Source organism: Pipra filicauda, unplaced genomic scaffold, assembly GCF_003945595.2.
Source record: "Pipra filicauda isolate LSUMZ 115617 unplaced genomic scaffold, ASM394559v2 scaffold299_size895176_pilon, whole genome shotgun sequence".
NCBI classification, from domain to species: domain Eukaryota; kingdom Metazoa; phylum Chordata; class Aves; order Passeriformes; family Pipridae; genus Pipra; species Pipra filicauda.
The window spans coordinates 503,997-530,866 of NW_024104419.1; the positions used below are offsets into that span (position 1 = coordinate 503,997).

The 26,870-nt window shown below is 45.7% G+C and overlaps 2 protein-coding genes across 3 annotated transcripts; one reads left to right on the forward strand and one right to left on the reverse strand.

Moving 5' to 3' along the window:
* Positions 1-316: 316 nt before the first annotated feature.
* On the forward strand, positions 317-9,469 carry TTPAL (alpha tocopherol transfer protein like). 2 transcript variants are annotated; one of them, XM_027745854.2, is made up of 5 exons: positions 317-369; positions 1,452-1,904; positions 2,644-2,837; positions 4,691-4,801; positions 5,518-9,469. In XM_027745854.2, exons 2-5 carry the CDS (start codon positions 1,466-1,468, stop codon positions 5,791-5,793), a joined length of 1,020 nt encoding a protein of 339 aa, XP_027601655.1. In that variant the 5' UTR covers positions 317-369; positions 1,452-1,465; the 3' UTR covers positions 5,794-9,469. The 2 variants fall into 2 exon arrangements, with proteins under 2 accessions (XP_027601655.1, XP_039238994.1); XM_039383060.1 differs by lacking the exon at positions 317-369 and adding an exon at positions 434-453.
* A 374-nt stretch (positions 9,470-9,843) lies between these two features.
* On the reverse strand, positions 9,844-17,938 carry SERINC3 (serine incorporator 3). Its single transcript, XM_027745853.2, has 10 exons — positions 17,859-17,938; positions 17,215-17,376; positions 16,585-16,778; positions 15,817-15,896; positions 14,971-15,108; positions 13,970-14,139; positions 13,168-13,258; positions 12,589-12,766; positions 11,549-11,776; positions 9,844-10,782 (listed from the first exon to the last, which is right to left on the reverse strand). Exons 1-10 carry the CDS (start codon positions 17,895-17,897, stop codon positions 10,644-10,646), a joined length of 1,419 nt encoding a protein of 472 aa, XP_027601654.1. The 5' UTR covers positions 17,898-17,938; the 3' UTR covers positions 9,844-10,643.
* Between the last annotated feature and the right edge of the window lie 8,932 nt (positions 17,939-26,870).

Here is a 26,870-nt window from a genome sequence, read left to right on the forward strand (position 1 = left end):
TTATTATATTTATTACACACACAGCTGTGCCTTCGCGGCTCGCGGCCGCAGGCGCTGACAGGCCGTTCTGCCAGAGGATAAGGTGGGACTAAAGGGCAGAGTGGCCGCGGGGTTCCCTCACGCTGCGACGGGCAGATGCCAGCGATGGAGGAAAAGAGGCATTTTCGGTCCAAGGCCGAACACGCAAGGATCCGGTGGGAGCTGCTACTCCCTGAGGGAACCGGGACCAGGACCGGGACCAGGACCAGCACCGGAAGCGGCCCCGCCCCGGGCCCATCGCGCAGGCGCGGCCGTGGCGTCACTTCCGGCGGCCGGAGCCGTTCCGGGGCGGCGGGGCCGGGACGCGGCGCTGCTGCTGCGGGAGCTCCGGTAGGGGGGGACGGGGGAGCCGGGGCCGTGTGTGGGTAATGCTGGGCAATCCTCGCTCCGCCCGCCGGGACAGGCACCGAGGGGGTGCGTCCTGCCCGTCCCGGGCTGTAACGGGGTGAGACGCGTCCCTGGGAGCGGTCCCGGTGCGCCGGGACCTCCCCGAGGAACCCGGGGAAGGCGAGGCGGGAGTGTGTCGCCGCAGGAGGAAGGCGGTGGTGTGGGACAGGGGTTCCCGTGTGACAGCCAGGAGCGCTGTCATGTGCTGTGAGGGGCTGAATGCGAATAGCTCAGCAAAATAAAGGCATACTTTGTCCCCTTCCAGCCCCAGGTCTAGCTACAGTAATTATACCAGGCTTGCAACAGTCTAATTTTACATTGTTCTCTGTCCACCTGTGACTGGATTTGGAAATGGAGCCCCCAGTTCAGAAACGCTGGCATGCTGCTGAAAACTAGATTAAGCCAACCTTAGTACCCATGCAGTGCTGGTATAAAAGTCTGCAGTTTTCTTAACCCGCTCATCCAGTCCGTGCAGTGCAGCCATTTCTTACGTTCCTGAATGCAGCTGCTCCTGAATTGCTCAAAACGTTCACGTGGGCAGAGATGCTGATCAGTGCCTGTGTTTGCCAGAGGCTCAGGACTGTTTGGGCTGAGCTGGGAGAGCTGCTCAGAAGAGGGTGTAATTTGACCAAATGTGAGAATCCTGCCTAACTCTGATGTGTTTGATTTGCTTTAGTTTCCAATTGAACACAGGAAATAAACATTAAGGTGAATTAAATTCTGTATTTCTGCAATGAAGCTGTGTAATTTTGTATTTTAAGTTTTGTTTGATTGGTTAGGTTTCATCCGAGGTAGTTTTCTACCTGCTAGGCAGAATAAAGAGATTAGAGAAACCTGCACTTTCTAATCCTGGTAAGATAATTAAAATGTCTGGACTGTGCATCTGGTTGTAGCACCGGTTCTTTGAAAGGCAGCGTCCTTAGCAGGGAAACAGAGGGATACAGAGCATAATGACTATGTAAATCATCGATGTGGTTGTTGGTCCGTGGGATTGTTTGTCATGTGCAGCACTTGGTTTTTGACAGATTCCTGCTGCATTATGTCAGGAGACAGCGACTGCACCAGGACAAGTCCATCAGCAGGGTCTCCATCAGACAACGAGCTCTTGCCAGATCGGCCAAAGTATGTTTGTTCACTGTCTCCTGATCTCGTTACCAAAGCCCGGGAAGAGCTCCAAGAGAAACCTGAATGGAGGCTCCGTGACGTGCAGGCGCTCCGGGATATGGTGTGCAAGGACTATCCCTCCCTGGGGACGTGCCTGGACGATGCTTTTTTGCTGAGATTCCTCAGAGCCAGGAAGTTCGATTACGATCGAGCGCTTCAGCTCCTGGTGAACTACCACACCTGCAGGAGGACCTGGCCCGAGGTGTTCAGTAACCTGAAGCCATCTGCAATAAAGCCTGTCCTGGAGTCAGGCTTTGTCACTGTGCTGCCTCATCGGGACCCGGAGGGACGTCACGTCGTCTGCATCCGCCCAGGTACTGAGTCAATGCCTGAATGTCTTTGTTCTCCGGCCTCGAGGTGTGTCTGGGCCAAATACTTGTTCCCTGCTCCCCTGAACAGTGGGGCTTGTACAGAGTATGTGGGTTCTCTCTGAAATTTGAAAAGCTGGCTTGTGAAGGGACACGCTGGTCGTTAGCCAGCATTATTCCAGTTCCTTTTCCTGTGTCAGCAGTAACTGCAGTCATGTCAAAATGAAAATGCAGTGAGGTGGGTCGATGAAATATCAGACAATTCAAGGAAAACTAATGTGTAGTAACTCAAATTGAAGCAGGGCTGCTGGCCTACACTTAGAAGCTTATGATTTGCTTTGACAGTAAGCAGAGAGAGGAGCCTATGGCTCTGGCTCCCATGTAAATAATCAGCCTTCCGTGTGCTTTTGGTGCTGCCAGGCTTGCTGTAAATTTGTCTTCATTCATTTTCCTCTTTTCCATTTACCTGCTTTCTTTCTGAGCTGAAACTGCTAATGAGCTGTGCTGTGTGGAGAACGGGGTTCTGAAAACCATTGCCTTTGCTCCCTGAAGTAAACATGAGTTGCCATTTCCCTCTTGCTTAAGAAAGGTATATTTCTTAATATACAGTTCTGCTCTGAACTAGAACTGTGGCTATTAGAGACTAGCTTTTAAGAGTCCAGGAGAACAGAAATTCAGTTTTTGGAATGTGTTTTGTTAGCTTATATTTACTCTCCGACTTACCATCCATGTCTTGTAACCTCAGACAGATGGACACCCAGTAATTATCCGATTACTGAGAACATTCGTGCCATATACTTAACCTTAGAAAAACTCATTCAGTCCGAAGAGACCCAGGTGAATGGAATTGTAATCCTGGCAGACTACAAAGGAGTCAGCTTATCTAAGGCGTCTCATTTTGGTCCTTTTGTAGCCAAAAAAGTGATTGGAATTCTTCAGGTAAGACCTGAACTGGTGGGAAAATAAGCTTGTGCATTGTAAATGACTGCTTCTGTGTCTTAGAGTTCTTGACTGTGTCACCACAAACTTCATCATCTTGGCTTTTGCCAGCAGAGTTAAACATGTCTCAGCCCAACCAGTTTCTCACACCCTTACTGCTGATTTACCTCACTTGCCCTTTTTTTCTTTTTTGATTTTTGCATCCCTAAAACTAAATTTGCATTAGAAATGCAAACTTCTGAGCTGGAACAGCAAAAAGCAGTTCTGCTAGGTGGTGGTAAGGAAGAGAGAGAGCAGAGAATTACAGTTAGAGAGGAGACAGTGAGGAAATGGCTCGTTGTTTAAAGGGTTGCTGTTGGCAGAGATGGAGCCAACCCCTGGGCAAGTGAAGGTTCCAGTTCAAGTGCTGCTGAAAAAAATTTGGCAGAGAGGACTTTTGTATGGGTGTCATTTGAGGAGGATTTCTATCCATGCCCTGAAGGCAGAGAGGCTTCTCAGCATAGAGATGGCAAAAGAGACAGTAATAAAAAGCATCTCCTCCTTGATGTCTGGAAGGAAAGTGGTGGAGAGCAAGTGTAAACACAGTGGAGTTGGACAAAACAAGGTGAAAGGAGTGAGGGGTAACCTGGCCAAAGTGGCAGGAAGGTCTGATGATTTCCCTTGATGTTGATACAATCTGGGGGGGTGAGATGAGAAACCTTCTCTTGAAGGGGTTCATGCCCTCATTACTTTTGTTCTGGCCTGACTGGTTATGTTCTTTGTTGTATCCATGGGGGGGATAAGGAAGGATAGAGTGAATCAGGGGTGTTTGCAGAGATGAGACCAGTGAGTTTAGGAATGACTTTATAAGAACTCACTCCTTTAAAGTATGATCTAAATGTGTCATTTAACTGTGAGCCCATATTTAATTTGTACAAATAAAATGATGGATGTTACTAGTGGAAGCTGCTCACAGAACAACAGCTGAACTTGTGGAAGGCCATAAAGGTATGGGTGGTATTTAAATGTGTTGCACCAGCCTTGCTGAGCTGCAGCTCTTGTAAAGAGGAGCTAATTCACTGACCTTCCCAGGGAGAAAAATCCTCCAGCAATGCATGTTATGTGCTTTTCACTCCAAGCAGTGACTGCTTGCTTTTATAGGTAGAACTGGTTATAAGGGAAAGGAGTTTCACTGTGGCACGTGAGACCTGAATTGCTGATCATGAGCTTTTCCCTTTGAAAAATATTTCTGCAAATAAATTTCTCCAGCAGAAATCCCATGATTAACTGTTGTTTTAAACTGTCTTGTATAGGAGATCCTGTGTGTGTCCTGCTGGCAGCAGAACCTGTTTGTCTTTCCCAGGTAGTGTGATAGAATAGCTGGAATGGCAGAAAGATTGCAATATTAGATTCCTTCTTTACATAAAGACACATTTAGGGTGTCTTGGGCACCAGATCTTGTAGTTGGACACAGTGTTGGAAGCAGCTGCTCTGGTGCTGAGTGTGGACCACTTTGTGACTGTGACTTATCAGGGCTGGGAATACCCAAAGGACAGGGATTTTCTAAGTGTTTTTGTCAAGGGAGATGAAGATCAACATAAGAAATGAGGATTTACTGACAACAATGTGTTTATTGATGGAGGATTTTCTTGCCTCTTGACTTTGTTTTTATGCTCATAGATCTCATCCTAAGACTGTTGCCTGTAACAAGTTGCATTTCTGTTGCTGTATTGGTTTATGTTGGTACCTCAGATTAAAGTTTGGGAGCCAAACTTTAATGGGATGTGCTGGCAGTCAATCTCAGGAGATTTAGAAAAGAGGAAGGTGGCAAATGTTTTTTAAACTGCATTACAAAAATCTTCTTTACCCTTCAGGATGGATTCCCCATTCGAATAAAGGCTGTTAACATAATAAATGAGCCTCGTATATTCAAAGGCATTTTTGCAATCATCAAGCCTTTTCTGAAGGAAAAGATAGCAAACCGGGTAAGGATTTGTGTGTGATTTTAATGTTAATATTAATGTTTGTAAGTTCCTTGCTTGGCCATTCTGAAAAAAAAAAAAAAAGTTGTAAAACTTGACAGCTGGAAAAACATTGGTGCCATTTTACTTGATCTAACGGATCCTTTCTGCTTTAATTTTTAAAAATATGCTGTTGGGAAAATTCTCTGTGAGAGAGAAACTTTGAGGAACTTAACATGGGCATAATATTAATATGGGACTTTAGTACATATGCTCTGTATTCAGGACATAAATTCAATCCCTGCAGTTGGATTATTTGGGCCAGTAGCACTTCAGTTCTGAGGAGGTGTCACAGGAAACCTGTGTTGCACCTTCCTCACCCTTTTCCTTTATGCAAGTGTCCTGTATGGCACAAGTACCCTCTCCACAGGACTGGGTGTGGTTGCCAATGATTAAGGGTTTTTTTCCATAGGGATAAATACTTTCAATCCCATGAACAAACTTGGTGATGAGTTGAATTTGGAACCTCAGCACAGACAAATGTCAGGTCTCTGTTGCTGGGAGTTGATCTGCACTAGATGTGAGTTGCCTCAAGGAATAAGGACTGTTGTGTGCCCATAAGGACATCACCCCTAAAATTTGCTCTTTAACTCGGAATAAGCTGGTTAGCTGACTGCTTCAGCAATTTGCTGCAGAGTGTTCGGTGTGCACTTTTAAAGCTCTTTTGCTTTCTTCTTCAGTTTTTCCTTCATGGCTGTGACCTGAATTCCCTTCATCAAAACATTCCCCCGGTGATCCTTCCTGAGGAGTACGGTGGCACCGCAGGCAAGCTGGACATCTCTGCGTGGAACGAGCTGCTGCTGGCCTCTGAAGAGGACTTCCTGCACGACTTCTCCCAGCTGGTGGTGGCCTGTGACAGCTCCCCCCACGACATGCTCGTGAGTGGGGATGCCGATGAAAAGCAGTGTGATGATTCTCTGCGGGGCATGAAACCTCAGCTCTATTACTGCTACTGAGAAACCAGGGCAGGGGGGTTTGCCAGCAGTTCAGGTCTGCTCTCATAGGTGATGTTGTGAACTCTGCCTTACTCCTAAACCTGCAGTTTAGGGACAGACTGCTGAGGCACTTTACACTGTAGAACCAAAGGAAGCTGGAGAGGGCACAATGGGGGCAGGGCAGAGTTCGGGGAGAATAAAAGCGAAGAGCACAAGTTATGTAGAAGACTTGAGGCTCATCAACCTCCAGCTGAATGATGCAGATGGCCTGTTCTTTCTAATGATAAAGGGAAAAAAATATTGCAGGATCATAAGCTTGATATTTTCTTATCCCCTCCCCTCACAGGTGAAAAGTGACAATGATGATTTACTAACTTTGTGATCATCTGTTCCCTTCCCCTTCTGCAAACACCAGTAACCCAAGAAAAGAAAATGGCTTGTGAACCCTGCAAAATACAGTTCTGTAGTGAAGATTGCATAAACCCATAAAAGTCTTAACTTGGCCTGTCCTCTGTCACATGGTTCAGATTGTGAGTTGGCATTTCTGAAATATCTCAGTGAATATTTGGCTTAAATTAATACAGAACAAAACTTATTCACAAATACCCATATGGAGAACATCTCCAAAACTTCCTCACTGTAGGAGGAACTGTGACTGATGGATTAACTACTACAACATCTATACCATGTTTGCACAACAGGTGCAATCCTCACTTTCGGAAAGCAGGAAGTTTCTCAGATAAGTCCTTTTGACTAGACAACAGCTTCAAATAATGAGGTTCAGGACCAAATAAAAAAAAAAAGCTGTGTCAGGCACCTTCCCACATTGTCAGTTCTTTTCTGGTTGTGATGAGGAATTGGGTAAGTACCTCCTCATACCCAGAATTCATGAGGAGGCTTTGTAGCAGTTGGCATGTGATGTATAGAAGGCAATACTTCATTGTAAGACAGCAAGGTGCTGCTTTAGCTTGTTACTTTGGGCTGAATTTGAGTTTAAGTCTGTGAAACCAAATGCAGACAGGCTTTTTAAAAGCACATTCCTAAATTTCCTGATATTGTAGCATTTTGTTCACTGTGCTTGTTGGCTCTTTTGTGAAATGTTACAAGTTTGTTTTTTTTAAACTGTGTTAACCTCTTTTGTCTTTGGTTGTCATGTTCCTGTATGAAGTTAGACTTGAGTCATCTCTGTGATATTTACTCATTGCTTGTATGCCTGTGCTTCTAGGTCTTTGTCTAGAGACAGAACTAAGACTCCAGTGTCAAGCCAGGGTAAGATACTGATGTCTAAATAAGCTGTTCCCACTCCCCAAGCTCTTTTTGTTTAATGGTCTTGACTTAGAACTTAACTCTCAGCACACTCTTTGCACACGTTTTTCTGCACTATAATGGTGTGGAGATGGGAACCTCACTAGGACCAGGAAAGTACACCCTGTCACTTCAAGGTGAGATATTTCACTATTTGGTGGAAAAGAATATCCCTTCTAATTGGGGACTTACTTCTAGAGCACTTTCTCTGGATGAAATCTTGATTTAGTGCCAAATGGGATTATAGGCACCAGTTATGTTTCTGTAAATATAAACCTAAAGCATCTTGAGGATCTCAGACATTCATTTTTCAAAGTGCCAAACTCTGTTTTGGATCTCTTTCTTCCTCTCAGTCCCCTTACAGCATAACTGCATTGCCAAAAAGAGCCAACTCTACCCCTGTAACGACTTCCTGACCTGGCAGCAGATCTCATCCTGGAACGAGGGGGTAGCAAATGCCATTCCTGTCATCCAGGCTTTATAAAAAGAGACTGGGTCTTGCAAAAGGGGTAAAACCATGAAGCTTTTTTTTTCCTGGGTGGCAGTTCAGAATTTGTGGAAGCAGAGGACTCATCACGTGAACAGTTTTAGATTAAAGGTGAGAAGAAATTAATTTTCCTTGGTGAAATTAATTCCTTGATTTTTCTTACCTTTGTAAGTCAATTGAAACTTTTCTTTGATAGCTATTACCTTTAGTGTGGAGATAAAAAACCAAACTACCATTTTCATCTACTTGAACTAAGGTGAAAGAGTACTGCTAGCCACCTCCTCCTTTGTGACCACAATGCTCTGTGTGTTTTGCAGAGATTAAATCAGATTTTTGCCTCACAGCAAGGCAGTAACACACAGGACTTAGGGCAGGTCAGTGGCTGCCCACGCTGCTGAACTGCCAGAACAGAAAGGATGGTGGTTTTTTGTTGTTCTTCTGCCTCTTAATTCCAGTCACAATGTACAACTAAAAAAAATTAAATAGGATGGACCATTTTTCCTGGAGATGAAGGCCTGACTGACAGTGGTGCTGAGGGGTTGGAAGTGGTGGTAGTTCAGCAGTTAACTGCAGGAACAGCTGCTTTGATCCCCTTATGGAACTACTAGAGAGGGAGCTGGAATACTCAAAATTCAGTGTCCTTCAAAAAGAAAGGAATCTAGTGGTGTTCAGCAGAAGACTGAGGAACCTCTACAAAACCCACCCCCTTTTCCAGGCTTTTGTACTCTCCTGCATGCCTTAAATAGCAGGCAGCCTAGATCCACCTCACCTTCTTCTTTCCTCTGCTCACAGAGAAACTTAGAATAAATAACATGATTTAAACATAATAGATAAGGCCACGTGGTTGTGCTGGCTTTGGGTGGGGTGGAGTTATTTTCTTCACAGGGCCAGTCTGGTGCTGTGAGAGCCAGCAGCCCTGTGGTCCTTGGTTGCTGGCTGGAGTTAAACCCCCACAATTATCAATGCTGAAAACTGCCAGTCTTGTGCCTCCAGAAATTATTTCTCTTAAAGCTGCCTGCTGGGCAGTTATGTCAGGATGCTTGAGCTAAGCCAGGCTTACCTTTAGCAAGCATCTGTTATTTCTAATTTGCTCTTTCTTGGCTTTAGAACTCGGACAAAAGTTGCAGCTTCACTGAGCTGTGTTTCTCATCCTGAACTGTCTCGAAAACCAGGCTTACAGGAAGCACAGCTCTGTGTTCTGTGCACCTGGCTACAGAGCTGAGAATGTTCTTTGAGCTTTAGCACTTGCTAGTAAAGAAATCAGTTTGTTCCCAGAATTTCTCGTGTCAACATTTGGAAAAACAAACACTTGTGTTTTAAATATAAACACAACTCTCCTTATATTTAAGAGAAGAGCTAGGAAAAGCTTACAGGCTGGGGGTGTTTTTTGCTTGGGGTTTGTTGTTTGTTGTTTTTTTTCTTACAGCACTACAACCAATCTTTTTTCCCCACTTGAAATAACTTTGTTTCCAGAGGTTATATGCCTTGCCCAGTACATAAGGCCATCCCTGACAAATCCAAGACATAATAAGGGAATATACTTGAACTTCATTGGCATGAGGTGGGACAAAAGGTAGCTGCAAACTGTACATTAAAGTACTTGAATTTATACTCTTGCAAACGGGTGTTAAGAGCCCTGAGGTATTTTCAGGAACTGGCTTAAGTATTGTTTTTGTTAAATCTCATTTTGGCATGAGTTAAATCGTAGTGTTACTCAAACTAGTAATTTTGCCTTCTGTTGTATGTGGGCCTAGAGGTGTTGGGTGGTTAAGTGTACATCTTATTTTGACAAAATTTATTTTTATATTGCATTTTATAAAATGAAGTCGTCAAAAATGTGTAATTTTATGATGCATGACTGGGTAATTAAACACATTGTAACAGCTGCTAATTTGATATTTTCAATATGTTTGCCTCGTGTCATGTTGGGATATTTTCCTGTAAAAAGTCAACAGCAACACACAAGTTTCACTAAACACACAGTTGCAACTGAGTATAATCACCACAGCACTGAGTTGGCAAAAGGTGTTGCTTTCTACTGCAGAACTGAAGTTTACTTGAACAACTGTACCTGAGCCATTTAAGGGATGGGATTTGACATTCAGAGAATCACATGGAAGGTGCTGTTGGTTCCAAAAGAAATATTTTATGACTTACTTATTTGCTGCACGGAGAAAACACCCAGTCCCATCCCACTGGACACTGCAGCAGCTGATCACTGTGTGTGGTATTTTCCTCTGGAGAATTAACTGCTGCTCAACAATTAACAACTGGGCCACTTTCAGTAGTTAGTCTGCTTTATTCAAATGAGTTTACAGTGCAAATGCCTTAGTGCCAATCATAATAATATCATGTACAATATTTTTATAAGCCTATCAGACAAGTCGAATTAACCAATCAATAAGCTCTATTTTTCCAACATAATCATAAAGTTGATTTAAGCTACTGATACACTTACCACTCTAACTGACAAACATACTAAAAAACAAGTAACCATAGAAGTTGCCCCTTAGAAAGGGCAAGTTTGTTCTTAAAAAGAATTAATCAGTTTTTCAACCTCTGAGTTCTGTTCTTTCAGTGAGGAACAAAGGGCTTTTTTTTTTTTGCCACAACAAAAAGTTAAGTAATTTAAATAAAGTTTTCCTTTAAATAAATTTTTGCAGTGGAATGTAGAAATCAAGCAGCATGGCTTACACTTCCAGATACTGAAGCATTAGCATACTAGTGCATTATGCTGAATATAAGTGTTCTTTAAAATATATTACTTCATATTTAGCTAAATGTTACTTCTATTCAACAGAAGGTTGTGGCTACTGGACAGAACAGATAATTTCTTTTGTGCTTTAACAGCACAGCTGTAGTGAATTTTAAAAATGCAGTAACAACCCTGATGAAGGTTAAAATAGAAAGATAACTGATGATAATTTTGGTGCTGCATCAAGCTTTATGCAATATATAACTTTCTATCCAACTGCATGTTAATATCAACGTAAGAAACAGTAACTAAAGCAATAAATGAACGTTTTGGCTTTCAGCAAAAGAGTTCCTCACTTTTGTAAGCTCAGACAGGTGCAGCAAGTTAACTGAAGTCTCTATTAGTAAGGACAAGAGGAGCCACTAAGGTCCAGAGATAGAGAAGCAGACAAACCCAGCTGGAGGTTATCTTCACCCACACGGCCGGCCACTTGCTTGTCATTGTCTTGAAATCTGCATCAGGGCTAAAAAAGAAAAGAAGTCACTTAGTAGATAGAGAAAGCACCTCCCACTGCTCCTTGCTAGCTCTCTATGAATCTGAAGTTCAGGCAATCATTTGGGACACTCCAGTGCAAAAGCCTTTGTGAGAACACAGCGAGACAACTAAACCAGCAATTTCCTGTGGCTCCTTCACAGGCCTCTTGTTCTTGGGACCCAGTTGTCAAACCTGCTTGCCCGTGCTGATGTGCTGCTCTTGAAGGAAATACCTGCATGAGCTGAGCAAGAGACCCCTGATGGCTGCTCTCTAAGTGTATTTGCTGATTTATACCGTGTGCCAGTCCTGGGGCAGGTGGTTACGAGCTGCAGCAGCAGAGGGTATGTCCAAGTGTTTCCAACAGATGTAGGAAATGACATCTCTGATGCACAGCACGTATGGCTGTCCCTGCACATCCTTCCCAGGGTGAAGAGCCAGCACCATCAGGCTGGCCTCTGACAAACTTCCCAGGAGGCCTCCTGGAGCCAGTTTCATATGTATCCTTCCTGCTACTTGCTCATCTGAAGGATGGCAGCCCCACTGTGCCCTTGCAGTCCCCCAGGCCCACAGCTGCTGACTGTGCCTTTTTACATCTTCATTCAGTTACACAAAACTGAGAAGGCACAACTCTATAATGAGCTGGCACAGGGACAGCACTTAAAGGAGCTTGGCAGGATCAGCCTACAGGGCAGGAGTCTCCTACCCACCTGGGAACACTGGCTGGCACATACAATCACTTTCCATCTTGCTCCTACCTGTACCAGTTGGTGAGTGTCATCATGATGTAAAGAGAGGCAAGAAAGAGCATGAAGTGGAAGAAGGTGTAGCTGTACTGAACACCCTCCTTCTCGTTGTCCGTGACACGGCGCACGTCCCCCTCCTCCGCAGCCCCGCTCCCCGTCCCCAGGCTCTCCTCCAGGATGGCAGTGTCACTCCCAGACAGGGTCAGCTTGTTCACCTGGCTGTTACTGGAAGAGCGGATGCTGCAGTGGAACAAGAGAGCTGTGGTGAGAAACCCCTTTGGCTGTTTGCTAATACAGCAACAGAGCACACGGAATGTCAGCGAGCAGCAAACGGGATTTTTTTAAATCCATCTGGAAAAATAAGGGAACTCCTCAAAGAAAACTCTTCTCATCCAAGCTTTTGTTAACCTAGGTAAACAGCAATCCTAGTCCAGATCATAGAATTGCCTGGGCTGGAAGGGACCTTAAAGATCTAGTTCTAACCCCCCTGCTGTGGGCAGGGATACCTTTCACTAGACCAGGTTGCTCAGAGCTCCATCCACCCTGGCCTTGAACAATTCCAGGGGTGGGCCATCCATAACTTTTCTGGACAACGTGTTCCAGGGTCTCACCCCCATCACAGTGAAAAATTTCTTCCTAATATATAATCTAAACCTACTCTCAGTTTATGCCATTCCTCCTTGTCCTGTCACTACATGTCCTTGCAAATAGTCTCTCTCCATCTTTCTTGTAGCTCCCCTCAGGTGCTGGAAGGCTGCAGTTAGGCCATCCCTAAGCTGCCTTTTTTCCTGGCTAAACAGTCCCCATTCTCCCAGCCTTTCCTTGTAGGAGTGGTGCTCCATCCCTTTAATCATCCTGTAACACATGTTCTGTTGTCTGGATTGGGGCTGATAAAGCCTCTCCTCATCCACAAAGCTGAACGCAGCTTTATGGGCCTGAGACAGCAGCTGGATGGGAATAAATGCAGGTACATTTTGCACTAGACCCAGGCTCTAACAAAAGAGGCAGACAAATCCCAACTGTTTATCACTGGATAGCAGCGCAGATCCTACCTGGAATACAAGAGGCAAAGGACAAAGATAACCAGTCCAACAACACTCTGGGCATCCCACCACTGCAGGGACTTGGGTGGAGCAGGAGTGGCAGGTGGGACAGTGGCATTGGCTGGAGCAGCTGTGGGTGCAGCTATCTGGGTGATGATGTTCAGCAAACTTGGGTTACAGTTTCTTTCTGAAAGGGATTTCAAGGCAGATTAGAGAAATGAGCTTTGCCAGCACTTAACTAAGAAAAGATGACAGGTAAGCTTGCAACTTCTCATTCCCTTTAACTGCTGATCTTTTCCGTTCTCCAGAGGCAGAAATGACCTGGAACATTTTTCCTTCCTACGAGCTGGGCAAGGGTGTAATAAATAAATAAAAATGTAAAATCAGAATGCCCTAACACTGGTTTATTTTCCTCACAAATACCCCAGTTTAGTTCTGCAAAAAGGCAGTCTGATGGTTTCAGTAAGGTCAGCTTTCCAGCCTTGCTGAATTTTATCTAGACAGGTCAGCAATCCCCACACTGTGATCTGTAACAACCATCAGCAGCTTCTGCTTTCACACCAACACTTGAGACTGTGTGCTGCTTACCAGGCTCGTTGGACATGGCTGCCCAGGTGAGGTACATGGTGTAGAGTGTGATGACAGAGGACTGGAGGAGCCCAGAGCGAGGCTGATGTTCCTGTTCCAAAACAGAAGAGCAAGCCAAGGTCAGAAGGGCAAGTTTTACCTGGGGTTGGATAGTTTTACCCTGCTGCCACAGAATCAGCAGTTACTAGCATGAAAAAACTTTGTTTTAGAAATGCTCTATGTTCAAAAGACTGGGAGAAACTCCTTAGTCATGTAACTTATGCAGGAAGCAACTCAAGCATGGAAGGAATAAGCAAACCAAATTGTTTTTCTGTGGCCAATACTCTGTTATGGATTCTCACTGAGCTAATCCCAGCTTTTTAACCAATGTTGTAGATGTCAATCTAGCATGTGACTTGAGCAATACCAGTTCAGAATCAAGTAACGTGCAAGTGTCCTCTTGCATTAAACAAGCTTATCCATAATTTCAAAGCCGCAGTACTAAGCCAATAAATCTCCAGCTCATTTTGCTGCTCCCTAACAGGTTTCTCTGTTCTGCCAGAACCTTCACCACTACAAGCATGTCAGCAGCCCTCCACATGGAAACAAAGTCCAAAACTGTGTTAGCTAAAAAAAGCCTCTCTTCAGAAAACATGTCACTACATAGTGCATTGGTTTCAGAGCAAGGTATTTTTTTTTAAAGTTCCTAGCTAGCATAGCTATTGTAGCCACATTTTTAAGTTCTTATGTCTGACTGAATTGGTAGTACATCATTTCCACTTCTGTGCTTTATATGTTAGAAGAAAATACCAGAGAAAAATACCTGAACTTTTGGAAGGATAGAAACGATGGAGACAGCAATGCACAGGATCATGTTAAAGCTTATGAAGAACTTGTTCTCAGTGCAGTCATCAGGCTTCGTGTAGAAAACGTAGAAGAGAACAACAAACACCAGGGACAAGGCATAGAACAAGCTTGTACAGGACAGGAGAGCTGCAATTGTTACAACACAGTGCAGTTTTAACAGTACATCTGAAGTGATTCCATGTCCAGCTACCACAGCAATCAGACAGTCCTCACTTGGCAGGCTGGGCCAGAAAACTAAAGTAGCACAATGCATTTTTATTAGGTATGGCTGAATTTCTGCTTGGGCTTACTAAGTGGTGTAGCTCAGAGGAAAGCCAGTGCTGCCATCAGGGGAGTAAGGCTTGCCTTTCAGCATCAGTTTTAATTAGTTTAACTGATGTCAAGGCACAGTGACAAAATCAGAGTACGTTTTGCACACTCCTCACGGGCATTTATCAGCCCTGAATTCCTCCTCCTATGCTAGAGGCCACCCATTTTCATTTCCCCTCTGTTATGTTCTTTGTAAGAAGCTACAAAATGCTGTTGCAGCATTCTTAGCTATGTGCAAAGAACCACAACAATTAGCACTTTGTAATTAGTGGCCAGCTGGGGAGCACGTGCCAAGGCACACTTGGTGTGGCTCTGCAGCCACTGCCAGACACAACTGAGCTCCTGGGGACCACAGCAGGGGGGTGGCAGAGTTTAGATTTGAAGAGAACCAGGCTCTGAGCTCTGCACTCACACTGCAAACCAGGCAAGGGTGTTTATTAGCACTGCCAGACCTGCTGATCACAAGGCTAAAATATTCTGCTTTTTATTGAACGAGAAAAAGGCAACTCTGCAGCTACTTATTCCATGTGTTTGCAGCAGTGACTCAAGGACACTGTGGAGTGTAAGTGTAGGTACATCTACAAACTAATAAGTGATCTCAGAGCACTGGCCAGCAGAAACAAATCCTTCACAGGTTCAGATTCCTACCTGCATACCAACATTTAGCATTTCCCTCATCCATTCTATCAACCCAGCTCTCATTCCAGGAGTGAGCAAAGTCCACAAGAAGCACCAACTGGATAAGAATGAAGAAGAAGGCTCCAGAAACACCAATCCAAAACCAAGCTACGAAAGGGAGCAAGGAAAACAGGGTTAGCTTCCATCATTTGCATGTTACCTCAGTTTAAAAAATTAAAAGCCCCTCATTATACTGCAGACAAATAATGAAAAACTCTGAAACTGTATTTAAAAATGCAGATGCTGTTAATCACTCTGGCTCCCATCCTGCAGAAGTGTGCAAGGAGCCCCAGCTATTCAAGGCTGCAGCTGATCCTGGTCAAGCTGAGCATGGGAATGCTCAGCCCAGCATGTTTTCAGAATGAACACAACAGGTAACACACCATAATTTTGTGTACAGAAGTGTCATCATGCCACACTTCTTTAGGGGACAACAACCCTTTAAAGTTGCTGTGATGTGAACAGACAGTAAAAGTTTCTCACACAGATTTTTCAGACTCTGGGGAAGTATTTAGCACTTGTCAGTGTTCTGAGCTGCCTCCAGTCTAGGTGGTGTCAGAAGACTCGGCCCAGTAACGACTATCTCATGGAGTACAAAATTATTAATACCCAAAACCTATGCAGGTGAAAAGAGACTGCTGATTGCCATAACTTCAGCTGGTCACTAAAATACTGGATGAACCAAGATACTCTAAAGAAGCTGGGCAAAAACTGTGTCTTCTGCAAGAGAATTTTCACTATTACAACTCTATCCTGGTAAGTCTGTGAAAAGGTTTGAGTTTACTCATCAGAACCCACAATGAGTATTAACTGTACCTCTTGTGAAAGGCCCTTCAGGGATGTAAAATGCTCCAACCATGATGGCCACAATAGCAGCTATTTTGAAGAACCAGAACCTTTAAAAGAAGACAGAAGTTGTAAATACTGGTCTTAGTCTGTACACAGTAGTCATGTGCTACATGATCTGCAAGCAGCTTGGTCCTGCTCCAGCCAGGGATTTGGAGCACATGATCCTGTTGACCAGAGAGGTTGAGGTTGTGGAATCTCCACCCCTGGAGGTGTTCAAGGCCAGGCTGGACGGGGCTCTGAGAAACTCTGTCTAGTGGAAAGTGTCCCTGGCCACGGCAGGGGTTTGGAAGGAGATGAGATTTAACCAACCTGATGCATTCTATGCTCTCCAAACATCCCTTTCCAATTAAATGACTCTATGATGATTAAGTCATCTAGCCCAGAACTAACCCACTTTAAATCAGGAAATCAGGGATTGGAAATCAGGAAGCAGTTTCTGCTGGCTGAGTCAGACAGTGAGTGACCCAGTGAGTGTCACAGGCAATCTCACATCTCTGTGGAAACACAGAGGGGTGCCCAGAGCACTGCCCTTTTGGTTACCCCACCTCAGAGCAGGACACTCAATCAGTACACTGAACATCTGACATGAACAGGAAGCTTTTTGGGAGAGCAAAGCACTACTCTGTGTTCAGCCCAAAAGAAACTCGAGGCTGTCAAAAACCAATCTGCCACCGTGTTCAGAAAGGAAACAGGAGCGGGGAACAAGCAGGCAGCCCAGGCAGCTCACACACATACCCGTTGTGTATCGAGGCTCTGGGGTCGTTACTTGTTTTCACCTCTATCATGAGCAGGGAGAGGAGGAAGAAGAACACAGCCATGGCAAAGCTGACACGATAGACAGCTCTGTATCCCACAAACACATCACAGCTGACAAACCCCTCCAGGTGGGGCATCCGGGTGTGAAGCCCCTCATCACAAAATCCAGGGATCTGGGGGAAGACACATTTAGTTGTGAGTTCACAGCTGCATTTGCAATTACCTTCTTTAAGCCCTGTAACAGGCAAGGCTTTCAGTCAACTGCCTGCTGGGAGATCTGAGAACAAAAGGCCTCGTGCTCAGATCTCATTATCATCTGGCTTTCCCCATGTCAGCACTTTTTATCCAGGAAGATTAAGATACCACAGCAGCAGGCCCCTTATAACAACTGACCACCTCCAGGCTGGTCAGGTTTCAGAGACCAGGCATGCACTAAAAAAGGCACATTCACTGAATTTGCTGTTTCAGCTAGAAGCCTCTTAACTCGGGGAACAAGGGCACTTGGGTGTTTGTGCCTCTCACATAACCCACTCCAAGTAAAGAAAATCAATAACCACTGGTGCAGTAATGGCTTTTCAAACAGTCAGAACGAGGTTTTACCCTCCCTACCTTTTTCAGTTGCTCTTCCATGCCTGGTGCCAGCATGATGCAGGCAAGTACAGTGCTGAGGAGGAGGAGGAAGGCATAGATAAGACGTGTCACTGTCGAATTCTTGCTGTTGGGACAACATCGGCACAGCAAACAGGAGGCACCGCTGCACAGACAGGGAATCTGAAGGGCAGAGACAGGAATAGTAAGGGCATTTTCCCTCGCAGCTGACACCGGGGCGTCCGGCGACGCCCAGAGGAAAGCCCGAGCTCCATTTGGAGACACTCCACTCCCGGACCGCACCGATAAATCGCTAATCGGCGCTTCTGACGGACAGCGTGTTTGCGAACACCCGCAGATAACCCTGTTTATCGCCATGGGCTGCCCTTGGGTGGGCCCCGTCCACCACCGACCCGGTCCGGCCCGGCCCGGGGAAGGAGTGGGATCGCTCCAGCCGGGCCCCGCTCTGCCCCGAGGGGCCGGGGCCGCCCCGGCTGCGGCGGGGCCGCGATGGTGGCTCAGGCCGCGCCAGGGCACACAGGGCGGTCACCGGCCCCGCGGCCCCGCCGGAGGCACCGCTCCGGGCCGGGTGCGCTCGCTGGGGTGTCGGGGGAGGCTCGGGGTGGGAAGGGGAGGTTTCGGGGGCAGGGGAGCCCCGCACTCACCCAGCTGGCGAGGGAACAGACCCCCAGCACGGCCCCCATGGCGCCGCCGCCGCAGCTTCCGGCTTCCGCCCACACCCCGCGGCCTCAGGGGGCGGGGCCAGCCGGGAGCCGCCGCCGCCGCTCATTGGCTGCCGCCCCGCTCGGAGGCGCCTGCCCGCCAATGAGACGGCGGGACGGTGGCGAAGGGCGGGGAAGGGCAAATGTTGTTTATCAACACTGCTTCCGCCTTCGCCGAGCGGAGACGGGCGCTGATTGGTCCAGAGGCCGGGAGAGGGCGGTTCCTCCTTCAAGGCAGCCAATGATCGGGGCTGCCAATCAGCCAATCCAGATCTCCCACTCCCTGCGGCCGCTGGGGGCGCTAGGTAGCGCCTCGGCGCACGCGGGCGTTGCCATGGCAACAGCGCCAGTCACCGGAGTGTCAGCGGGTAGGGCTTGGGGACACTGCTGTCACCTCCCTGCCCAGGGCTTGGGGACACTGCTGTCACCTCCCTGCCCAGGGGATGGGGACACTGCTGTCACCTCCCTGCCCAGGGGATGGGGACACTGCTGTCACCTCCCTGCCCGGGGACACTGCTGGCACCTCCCTGCCCAGGGCTTGGGGACACTGCTGTCACCTCCCTGCCCAGGGACACTACTGGCACCTCCCTGCCCACAGTCCAGGGCTTGGGGACACTGCTGTCACCTCCCTGCCCAGAGTCACTACTGGCACCTCCCTGCCCAGGGCTTGGGGACACTGCTGTCACCTCCCTGCCCAGGGCTTGGGGACACTGCTGTCACCTCTCTGCCCACAGTCCAGGGCATGGGGACACTGCTGTCACCTCCCTGCCCGGGGACACTGCTGTCACCTCCCTGCCCAAGGGATGGGGACACTGCTGTCACCTCCCTGCCCGGGGACACTGCTGTCACCTCCCTGCCCAAGGGATGGGGACACTGCTGTCACCTCCCTGCCCAGGGACACTGCTGTCACCTCCCTGCCCAGGGGATGAGGACACTGCTGTCACCTCCCTGCCCAGGGCATGGGGACACTCCCTGAGGTAGAGGCTTCCTGCTGAAGTCTGGGAAAAAATGAAGTGGATGAGGATGGGATGATATAACAACATGATAAATAGACAGAAGTTTGCACAAAAGTTTAGGAGAGCAATTTGCATTAGTTTTAATTGCCATTAGGGCTGCAAAATGTCACAGGGCAGGGTTAGAACTGACAAGCTGGAGTTGGAGGATATTTTCTGCCTGTAGCAATTCCAGCTATTGCACATCGCTTCCCGCTGTCCCAGACCCTTCTTTCCTTCACACAGTCCCTGTTCAAAAAACCTACTTTCACCACAGAAAGGGATGAATAATCAGAGTGACAGCTTTATTGCTATCTAAAATTGCCAAGAAATGACAAAGAGCATCCAGTAAACCAGCCACTTATTTTCCAGAGCAGCTTTAACACTCAGAATTTATGAACATTATGTTAACAGTATCATCTCTCTTGTAATCAGCCTTATTCATGCAGATATACAGGCTTCTTTCAGAAAAAGGTCACTCCATAAATCATTGAAACTGTGCTTCCTTCAGAAAACATATGAGCTTTTACTTTATTGTTAACATATTTTTATTAGCCTTTTGGTTGCACCAGCTGGATCTCTTAGAAGGCTTTTGCCACATCCCTGCTCCTTCACTGTTTGTTCCAATGAATGTATGCAGAACAAAGGCACAATCCCAAATTCTGTGTTCCCTCCCCGGTGGTCAGGGTAAATAATTCCATAGGTATTTTGCTAGTATAGTGATGACACTCATCTAAATCCTGAGTCTGTGAATGTTTTCTACACAGGACATTTATGAGCCAAATAGTTTTAAGTGCTGTGGGATCCTCCACTGGACAAAGGATACAGATAAAGAGCTTTTTCCTTTCACTGTCCACATAACAGGAGATTTCCAAACACTCGTTTTACTTTCCAGCATAACACCCCTCTGATCCTGCATCACATCACCTCAAACCCTACGTGTTTAACAGGAGATAAGGATGAAGTCAGCCTAGGGACTGTCAGCTCTGGGAACGAGACAGGATATGGCAGGAGGTTATCCTGGTTTGAACAAAAATACCCTGCTCTGGCACGTTAATCAGCTCTGACAGCAGAATGACACGGTGCATCCCTTCTGCATCCATACATTACATCCCATACATATGTGAGCTGAAATGCCTAGAATAAACCCCTCGAAATGAGGTAACATTTAAAGGAAATGTGTCAGATTTAGTCATTTGAAAGCAGCTCTCTGCAGTTCTTTGTGCGACTGAGCTCATAAAAAAATGCCACTCAAGCTTGTGCGTTAGTGCTATTCTTGTTACTCTCAAGGGTCTCCTCTTTGTGATAACAAAAATGCAGAACTTTTCTTCATGTTCCCCAGAGTGTTTGAAGGTTCCTGCTCTGCACGGGCTGTGTTTTTGCAGATAACAGATCCCACAGACAGATTATAATCCTTTGACCATCCAGAATCTTTCAGTCTGGTGAAGGAAACTGCAAATTGGAACGGGTGTGTCAAACTGTGTGTAAAAATTAACAAATCATACGTAGTCTGTGTTTCTACACAGACTCATATACAGGTCTGAACATCTTACTGTGCTCTAGCCTGCATAAAGTTCCAAATCTTAAGGTATTGGCATCAGCTTTCTAATATAACCCCACTAATTATTGGATTTATGTAAAGTGTTTAGGTTTAAACTGTATTTATAACTGTGCTTTGATTGGATCTCTAGAGCATGAAAAACTGCGAAGTTTTTTCAGGACAATTGCTTTTCCAGCTGTTTGGTCCAGGCTGTGGGTTGAGCTCTGCTCCACCATCCAGATTTTAAATGGTGCTCTGAGAACAGCTGTCAAAGCCCTCCATCCATGAGGAGGTTACTCACCAGATAATGGGCAAAATACTGCTACAGCTGGAACCACCAGAGGGTTTAATTAGCCCTTAAACGATCAGAATTCACAGCTTCTACAAAATCATGATGTTCCAGCAGGGTAGAAAGTCCTGCCAAGTATAAATATTGTTAAGCTTCTGGATGACTTTCTCTGGGGTCTGATGTAACCGCGTGCTGTGGATGCAGGGAGGGACTCGCTCGTCACTGCCATGCAGAGGCCAAGGTGAGCTGTCTGCTGCCATTCCCTGGGGACACACGGGGGAGCAGAGCCAGCAGTGTGGCTCTTTCTCTGCTGGCTTCACACTCACAACCCCCTGCAATTTGAGACCAAGAAAAACCAACCCAGTCCATGCTCTGGAGTCTTCAAATACCCAACCCGCTTTTCTCCACAGTCCTTTGCTCACGATTTTATAATTCTCTTCTTCCCTTGACTGCGTGCTCTGTGACTGCATTAGCACCTGCCTCTGCACTTCTTAAGCTCTCTATTTTCCTATCATGTCATGGATACGTGAGTCATCCTATTTGTGATCTGCTGAGCTGAGTGAGAGTCACAGTAGAGTTGTGTGCTTCAAGGCCATTAGTAACGCGGCTAAAACTTGCATAATATATTCTTCTGTGTCTAAATCCCTGAGAGACTGAGTAACTGTTTTCTTTTTCACCCCAAGTGACTATGCAACTGGATGAGTCACTGCTGTTATGATAGAGGAATTGTAGTCTTGTGTCTTTCCAGTTTTGTTTGGCCAGAAATTTATTTTATAGGACACCTTACTTCAATCTCCTCTAAGTCTTTATATGTCACCAGAGACCTTTTCACTGACTTCAGTTCACTTAAGATCATGTGCTCTGGTCTGGAAACTGCATTAGTTTAGCTTATTGGTGAAACAGATGGAGAGAAATGTTCACCTTTATTCAACACCCTGGAATGATATTACTGAGCTCTTTCATTATTTATGGAAGCATTAGCGAAACTTAAACATACTGAAAAGTGTTTAAATAACAGTAAATAAAAGCTTATTAAAAAACCAACAACAAAACATAAACAGAGATAGATTGGAGGGAATATTTTGTACAAAAGATCTGCAGTGACATCTGTGAATGAACCATGGGAAGAACTAGCAACAGATGGCTGGTGAAAAGGAGGAGGGAGTGAACCTTTCGTGATAGGTGAACGTGGTGGCCCTGCAAGAAGCATGGGGTGCTCAGCCAGGGCTCTCTGGGGAGCAGGATTTGCCCCAGAAGGGTCTGGGACTGTTGGAGCAGCCTTAGCCCTGCGCCAACGTGAGCTGGTAATAACTGTCCCAGGAGGAGCCTTGGAGCCAGAGGCGTTGCTGGAGCTGGCACTTTCCCCCATCCTGGCAGGGCAGAGCCCCTGCTCCGCCTGGTACAACTGAGCTGAGCTCAGGTCTGGTGCTGGAGCACCTCAGGCTCTCCTGGGCATCAAGGACCTTACTTTTAAGTAGCCACTTCAAGAGAGGGCAGCCCCAAAGCAAGCCAGTCTTCCACTCGAGCATTGTCCAAGCACACTTAAAATGTTGTTGAGCTTATTGTTTCGAATGGTGTTGTGCCTTTTTCTTGCCTAATGTATTATTTTTTTATCAAGTCAGGATTTATTTCCCCTGTCTCTGTGACCCCATCTCTCCCCTGAGAGCCTGCACTGAAATCCAGCTGGCCAGCCTTCGTGTATCAGCGATGGCTGCAGCACAACAGCTCTGAATGAAAGAACAGTGCGAGGAAAAGTCAGGAATTTGTGGATTTAATTCTGCCTTGAGCAGTGACGAGTTGTGTGGCTTTAGGTGAGCCACAGGATTATGTGAGTCAATATCTAATGTGAGAAAATGAGCATATCCCAGGGTCATGGCAGACTCTGTTCATTCATCTTTCAATGCAGCTTAAAATCTGATGAGTGCCTGATCCATTTTTTTTCTTGCACTAAAAAGAGCAATACAGAGTCATACTGGGCATGATAATTTCTTTTAGCTGGAGATTTTTTCCCCCTCCTTTTCCATTGTCCCCCACACTGGTGCTGCTGCTTTCCAAGATGCTCTGAAGCTAGTGAAACAGTTCTTTCTCATAAATCTTTTAAATCATGTAAATCCTCCCAGCGTTCCAGCTGACATTTCAGATGTTGCATTTTTGCATTTGTGCCAGGAAGCTCTTAGCATGTTGCAGTTGCTTATGTTGTTGAATTTTTTTAAAGAAGGCAAAACAGTTCCTTCCTCTTGTGTCTCCAGCAGAGACTGTTCCTCCTTGAGAAAGGAGTTCACATGATCATATGGATGCGTCAGATAAATCCCTTCCCACGTTTGATATTTGCTAAGTTGAATGATTGTTATTCCAAAGCCAATAGCTGGGATGGTTGTGTGATTTAACATCTCTGGAGCAATTTTTTCTTCTGTTCACAAGCTTTAAAGAAATAAAGTCTAAAAATGAAATCCTTCAGCTCAGACTCAGTAACCAAACACTCTCAGCCACGTTATCTTCACAAATATTTCTCCCTGTTTGTTTGTTTAAAGCTGGCCAAAAGTTCCAGAAATACTTTTAAGATAACAAAAATGGGCATCCAGCTCAGAAAGGAACTCTGTATTTAGAAACTCTGAAATACTAGTGGGGGGTGACTGTGCTGTTAACTCTTTTCTGATTGCTCCAAACCTCCATGGCATTGGAGAATGAGTCATGACATTCTTCTTTATCTAAATGTTTTTCCCATCCTGGATGATTGAGAAGAAAAAGTACCCTGGGGAAGTCTAATAATACAATACCATCCTAGTCACATCTCTGGGTTGAACAGGGCTGTTGCCTAAGGGAGTGCAAATCAAGCAGTTTGCAGAAGGCAGAGCAGGGCAGGAGCTGACAAGGCTCAGTATTCACAGTGTCCACGTGCACTGGGGGCAGAAACAGCCACGAGCTTAAATCCTGGAAGGGAAGGAAGGGGAAGAACTGAGGGCTGAGTGTTGGTTTATCAGGGGATCTCACAACCAGCTTCCTGCCCTGGAACACACTTGAAAACAGTTGAACCTTTACTCAAAATGCACACAGTCATTTTAAAATGCACGTTAAGTGTGTCGTGTTATTGCAGAACTGAGCGTGTCCAGAGGAAACAAAAGCAGGTCACTGGGCTAAGCCTGACGTACTCAGGTGTTTCAGTGGCAGAAGCAGAGTCATTTCCCCCGAGTATAAATAACAGTTCAGTCCTGAATTTGCTGGCTTTTTGAGGTAATGGCAGAAGTTTCTTCAGACTTTCTACAGGGTAGCTTACAGTTTTAAGTTGAAAGGTGTTTTGGTATAACTGTGTGTTAGTATAACTGTGTAAAGTATATTTGTATACATATATGCATAATGTATACACACACAGTATTTGTTTTGAGGAGCTTGTGCAGAACCCGATGCCTTGACAGGCCCACAGTGCAGTTCTTGTGGATATTTTCTTTTCAAAGCTGTTTGTTCCAAACATGTATTTAGTATCGTTACAGCCCTCAGACAATTTCATGCAAGATCCATCAAAGCAAAGCCTCTGTGTGTGTCAGAAAATTCCACCACACTAACAGTGGTTTCTGGGCTGAGAAATAGTCCCTGCAGGAACCTGCTCTCCCTCTAGGCAGTGAAGGTGGACCCATGGGGTGAATTACTCTCTGATACCTGATCTACCACCATTCCCTCAGTCCTGGCCTCTACTTACTGTCACGGGAGCTTTGATGTCTTATTTTTAGATGAGCTTTTTGTGGTTTTAAATTTAAAGTCTGATTGTAGACAGGTATTCATTTCAGTGAAAAAAATAATGTGTGCAAAACCTGACACATGCTGGTCAGCAAGGAATGTGCTGGGCAGGGGTAATCTCGACTCAGTTACCTGCCTAGAGGGGTTGAAATGTAGTTATTGTTTTATGGTTAGGCACCAGCTGATGGTAAGATGTTGCTTAACTGAAGAGCCACTATTTACTGCTAATAAAACTGACACCATGACACATTCCTTATGGTGTAGATGTGCTATCATATCTTGGCAACAGTAGCAGAAGAAATTATTCTGCCTGGCTTGCAGTCTTTTCTTTATTGTAAAAGGAAAAATAATGAGGCTGTAATTACCCAGTTTGGAACTAAATGAACCCAACTGAAAGTGCTGAATGATTCGAGATGACTCCTAACTGCTTGTTTGGATACCAGCACTGACAGTGTCAGCTCCTGGCTCTTGCTGGGCTGGACCCACAGCCAGCAGACACAGCTCAGTTGTTTGGACTGTGGTGGTGTCCCAGTTTGAAATGCCATCGAACAAATAGTGGTAAAAATGCCATAAGCCTTGCCAAAATGACCTGTTTACACAAGGAACTCAGCATGCAGCAAATTAGGATGAAATTCATAGCACATAAAGCCCTTCATATTGATTCTTGGGGTAAGGAACCCTATAACAAAGTAGTTTACTCCAAAATACTAATTACTGTGCGGGTGGGATCACACACTTCCTCCAACATCCAACATTTCAGCATCAAATCTATGAGGTTTCTATAATTTTGCATCTTAACTTTATCTAATAAACAAGTAGGTTCAATGAGTCTTCTTTTTTTTTCTTTGTGCAAAGATGGGAAAAGCAGGTCTGGTATGCCATTAATTCTAGTTCTCAGATTCACACAATTTCTTGTTAGCCAGTAACACAACAGCTAGCAGACTAACTTCCCAAATTGGTTTAGATACTGAAAAGCTGGTGACCTTCTGCCTTCAGAACAGAAGTGGTGTGTTTGGTGGAGCTCTAGAAGAGATGAGGATGAACTTCCCCTGCAATGAACAGGCATAAAGGAATCCTTTCAGGTGCCCAGCTGGCTACATTCTTGTTCAACTCATCCTTAAAGACTGCTGAGATTTAATTGTATTATTAATGATATGTTACAGTGCCTGGATAAATGATAACTGAAAGGGCCTCTTAGTCACAATAAAGAGGATTTTCCCTCCTGGTTGCTCAGTTTGAGCCCTGGTTTGTGCAGGAAAGCAGGCAGTGCTGCTGTGGAGCACACACCTCCTGTCTGACCTGCGAGATCGCCTGTTGGTTGCCATAGCGATGGAGAGCTGAGGCCGTTTTGGGGAGCAATTCTGCACTGCAAATGCCTGTTTGGTACCACATCCCCTTGCTCAGCCCCTCAGCCAGGTCCCAGCAACTACACCAGCATGAGGAGGGCAGCTGGCAGTGCCTCACTGTGGAGTGGGACATGTCCGGGTACCCAGCGCGCTGTAGGTGTGTTGAACACGCCTGTGCAGGATGGGCAGCACATTGAATGAGCTTCACATAGAAAAATACATCTGTCCATATAAAAATAACGGCACAACTGTCCTACCAGTGGCTGGCTGCACATCCAGCAGGTCACATCACTGCAGTCATCCCTGTGTGCAGGGAGGAGCTGTTGGGCAGTACAGCAATTTGGGCAAAGGATATTTTGGGTGGCGACTGGCATTTACTGCTCACTCAGTATTAGAGGGCAAGGAACCCAGACTCAAATGCAGACTTTTAGATAAAATAGGATTGAAACTTTCTGGCCCAGGACAGGCTGGATGGTGGCTTTTATTAAAGGGTTTTCTGCAAGACCTGCTTGTAAGACATCTAACTCGGGATTGTACGGAGCTAAGGTTTTAATGGACAGCTCAAGGAAGCTGATGTCTATTTAAATGCCATTGCTAGGTTATTCTAGTGATGGATAATCTGGATGAAGATACTTGATGCTTTATCAGGCAGTTTTACAAAGCTGAAAACAGTTGCTTGAGATATAAAAGGAAATTATTTAATCCACAAAAGTAAGTGGCAGCTGAGATCTGTATGAAAACTTTAAACGCTGTGTCTAAAAAGCTGTGATCCTGCATAAAGGTGAAAACTGTTCTCCTGTCCAAGAAACCTCAGCCCAGCTTTGGGAGAAGCAAGAATCTGAAACAGAAACAGTGAACTAAGGGAGTAAGTAGAATCCTTTCAAAACTGGAAATGCTAGAATAACCATGAGAGAGTACTCACAACACAAAAAGCAGTAAATAAAATACTTATCCAGAGCAGCAGGGAGTGAGATTGACCATTATTAGGTGAGGAAGATCTACTGGCACAGCCCTACAAGAGCATCGGGCTGTCCATCTGCAGTAACAGTGCAGACA

Coding starts and splice junctions, on each gene's coding strand:
- TTPAL (XM_027745854.2), top strand. CDS start 1,466: ATGTCAGGAGACAGCGACTGCACCAGGACAAGTCCATCAGCAGGGTCT. Junction 1,905..2,643: donor CGTCGTCTGCATCCGCCCAG/GTACTGAGTCAA, acceptor TTGTAACCTCAG/ACAGATGGACACCCAGTAAT. Junction 2,838..4,690: donor AAGTGATTGGAATTCTTCAG/GTAAGACCTGAA, acceptor TTTACCCTTCAG/GATGGATTCCCCATTCGAAT.
- SERINC3 (XM_027745853.2), bottom strand. CDS start 17,897: ATGGGGGCCGTGCTGGGGGTCTGTTCCCTCGCCAGCTGG. Junction 13,259..13,969: donor CTATCCTTCCAAAAGTTCAG/GTATTTTTCTCT, acceptor GTTTTGGAACAG/GAACATCAGCCTCGCTCTGG. Junction 11,777..12,588: donor CTTTGCCTCTTGTATTCCAG/GTAGGATCTGCG, acceptor GTTCCACTGCAG/CATCCGCTCTTCCAGTAACA.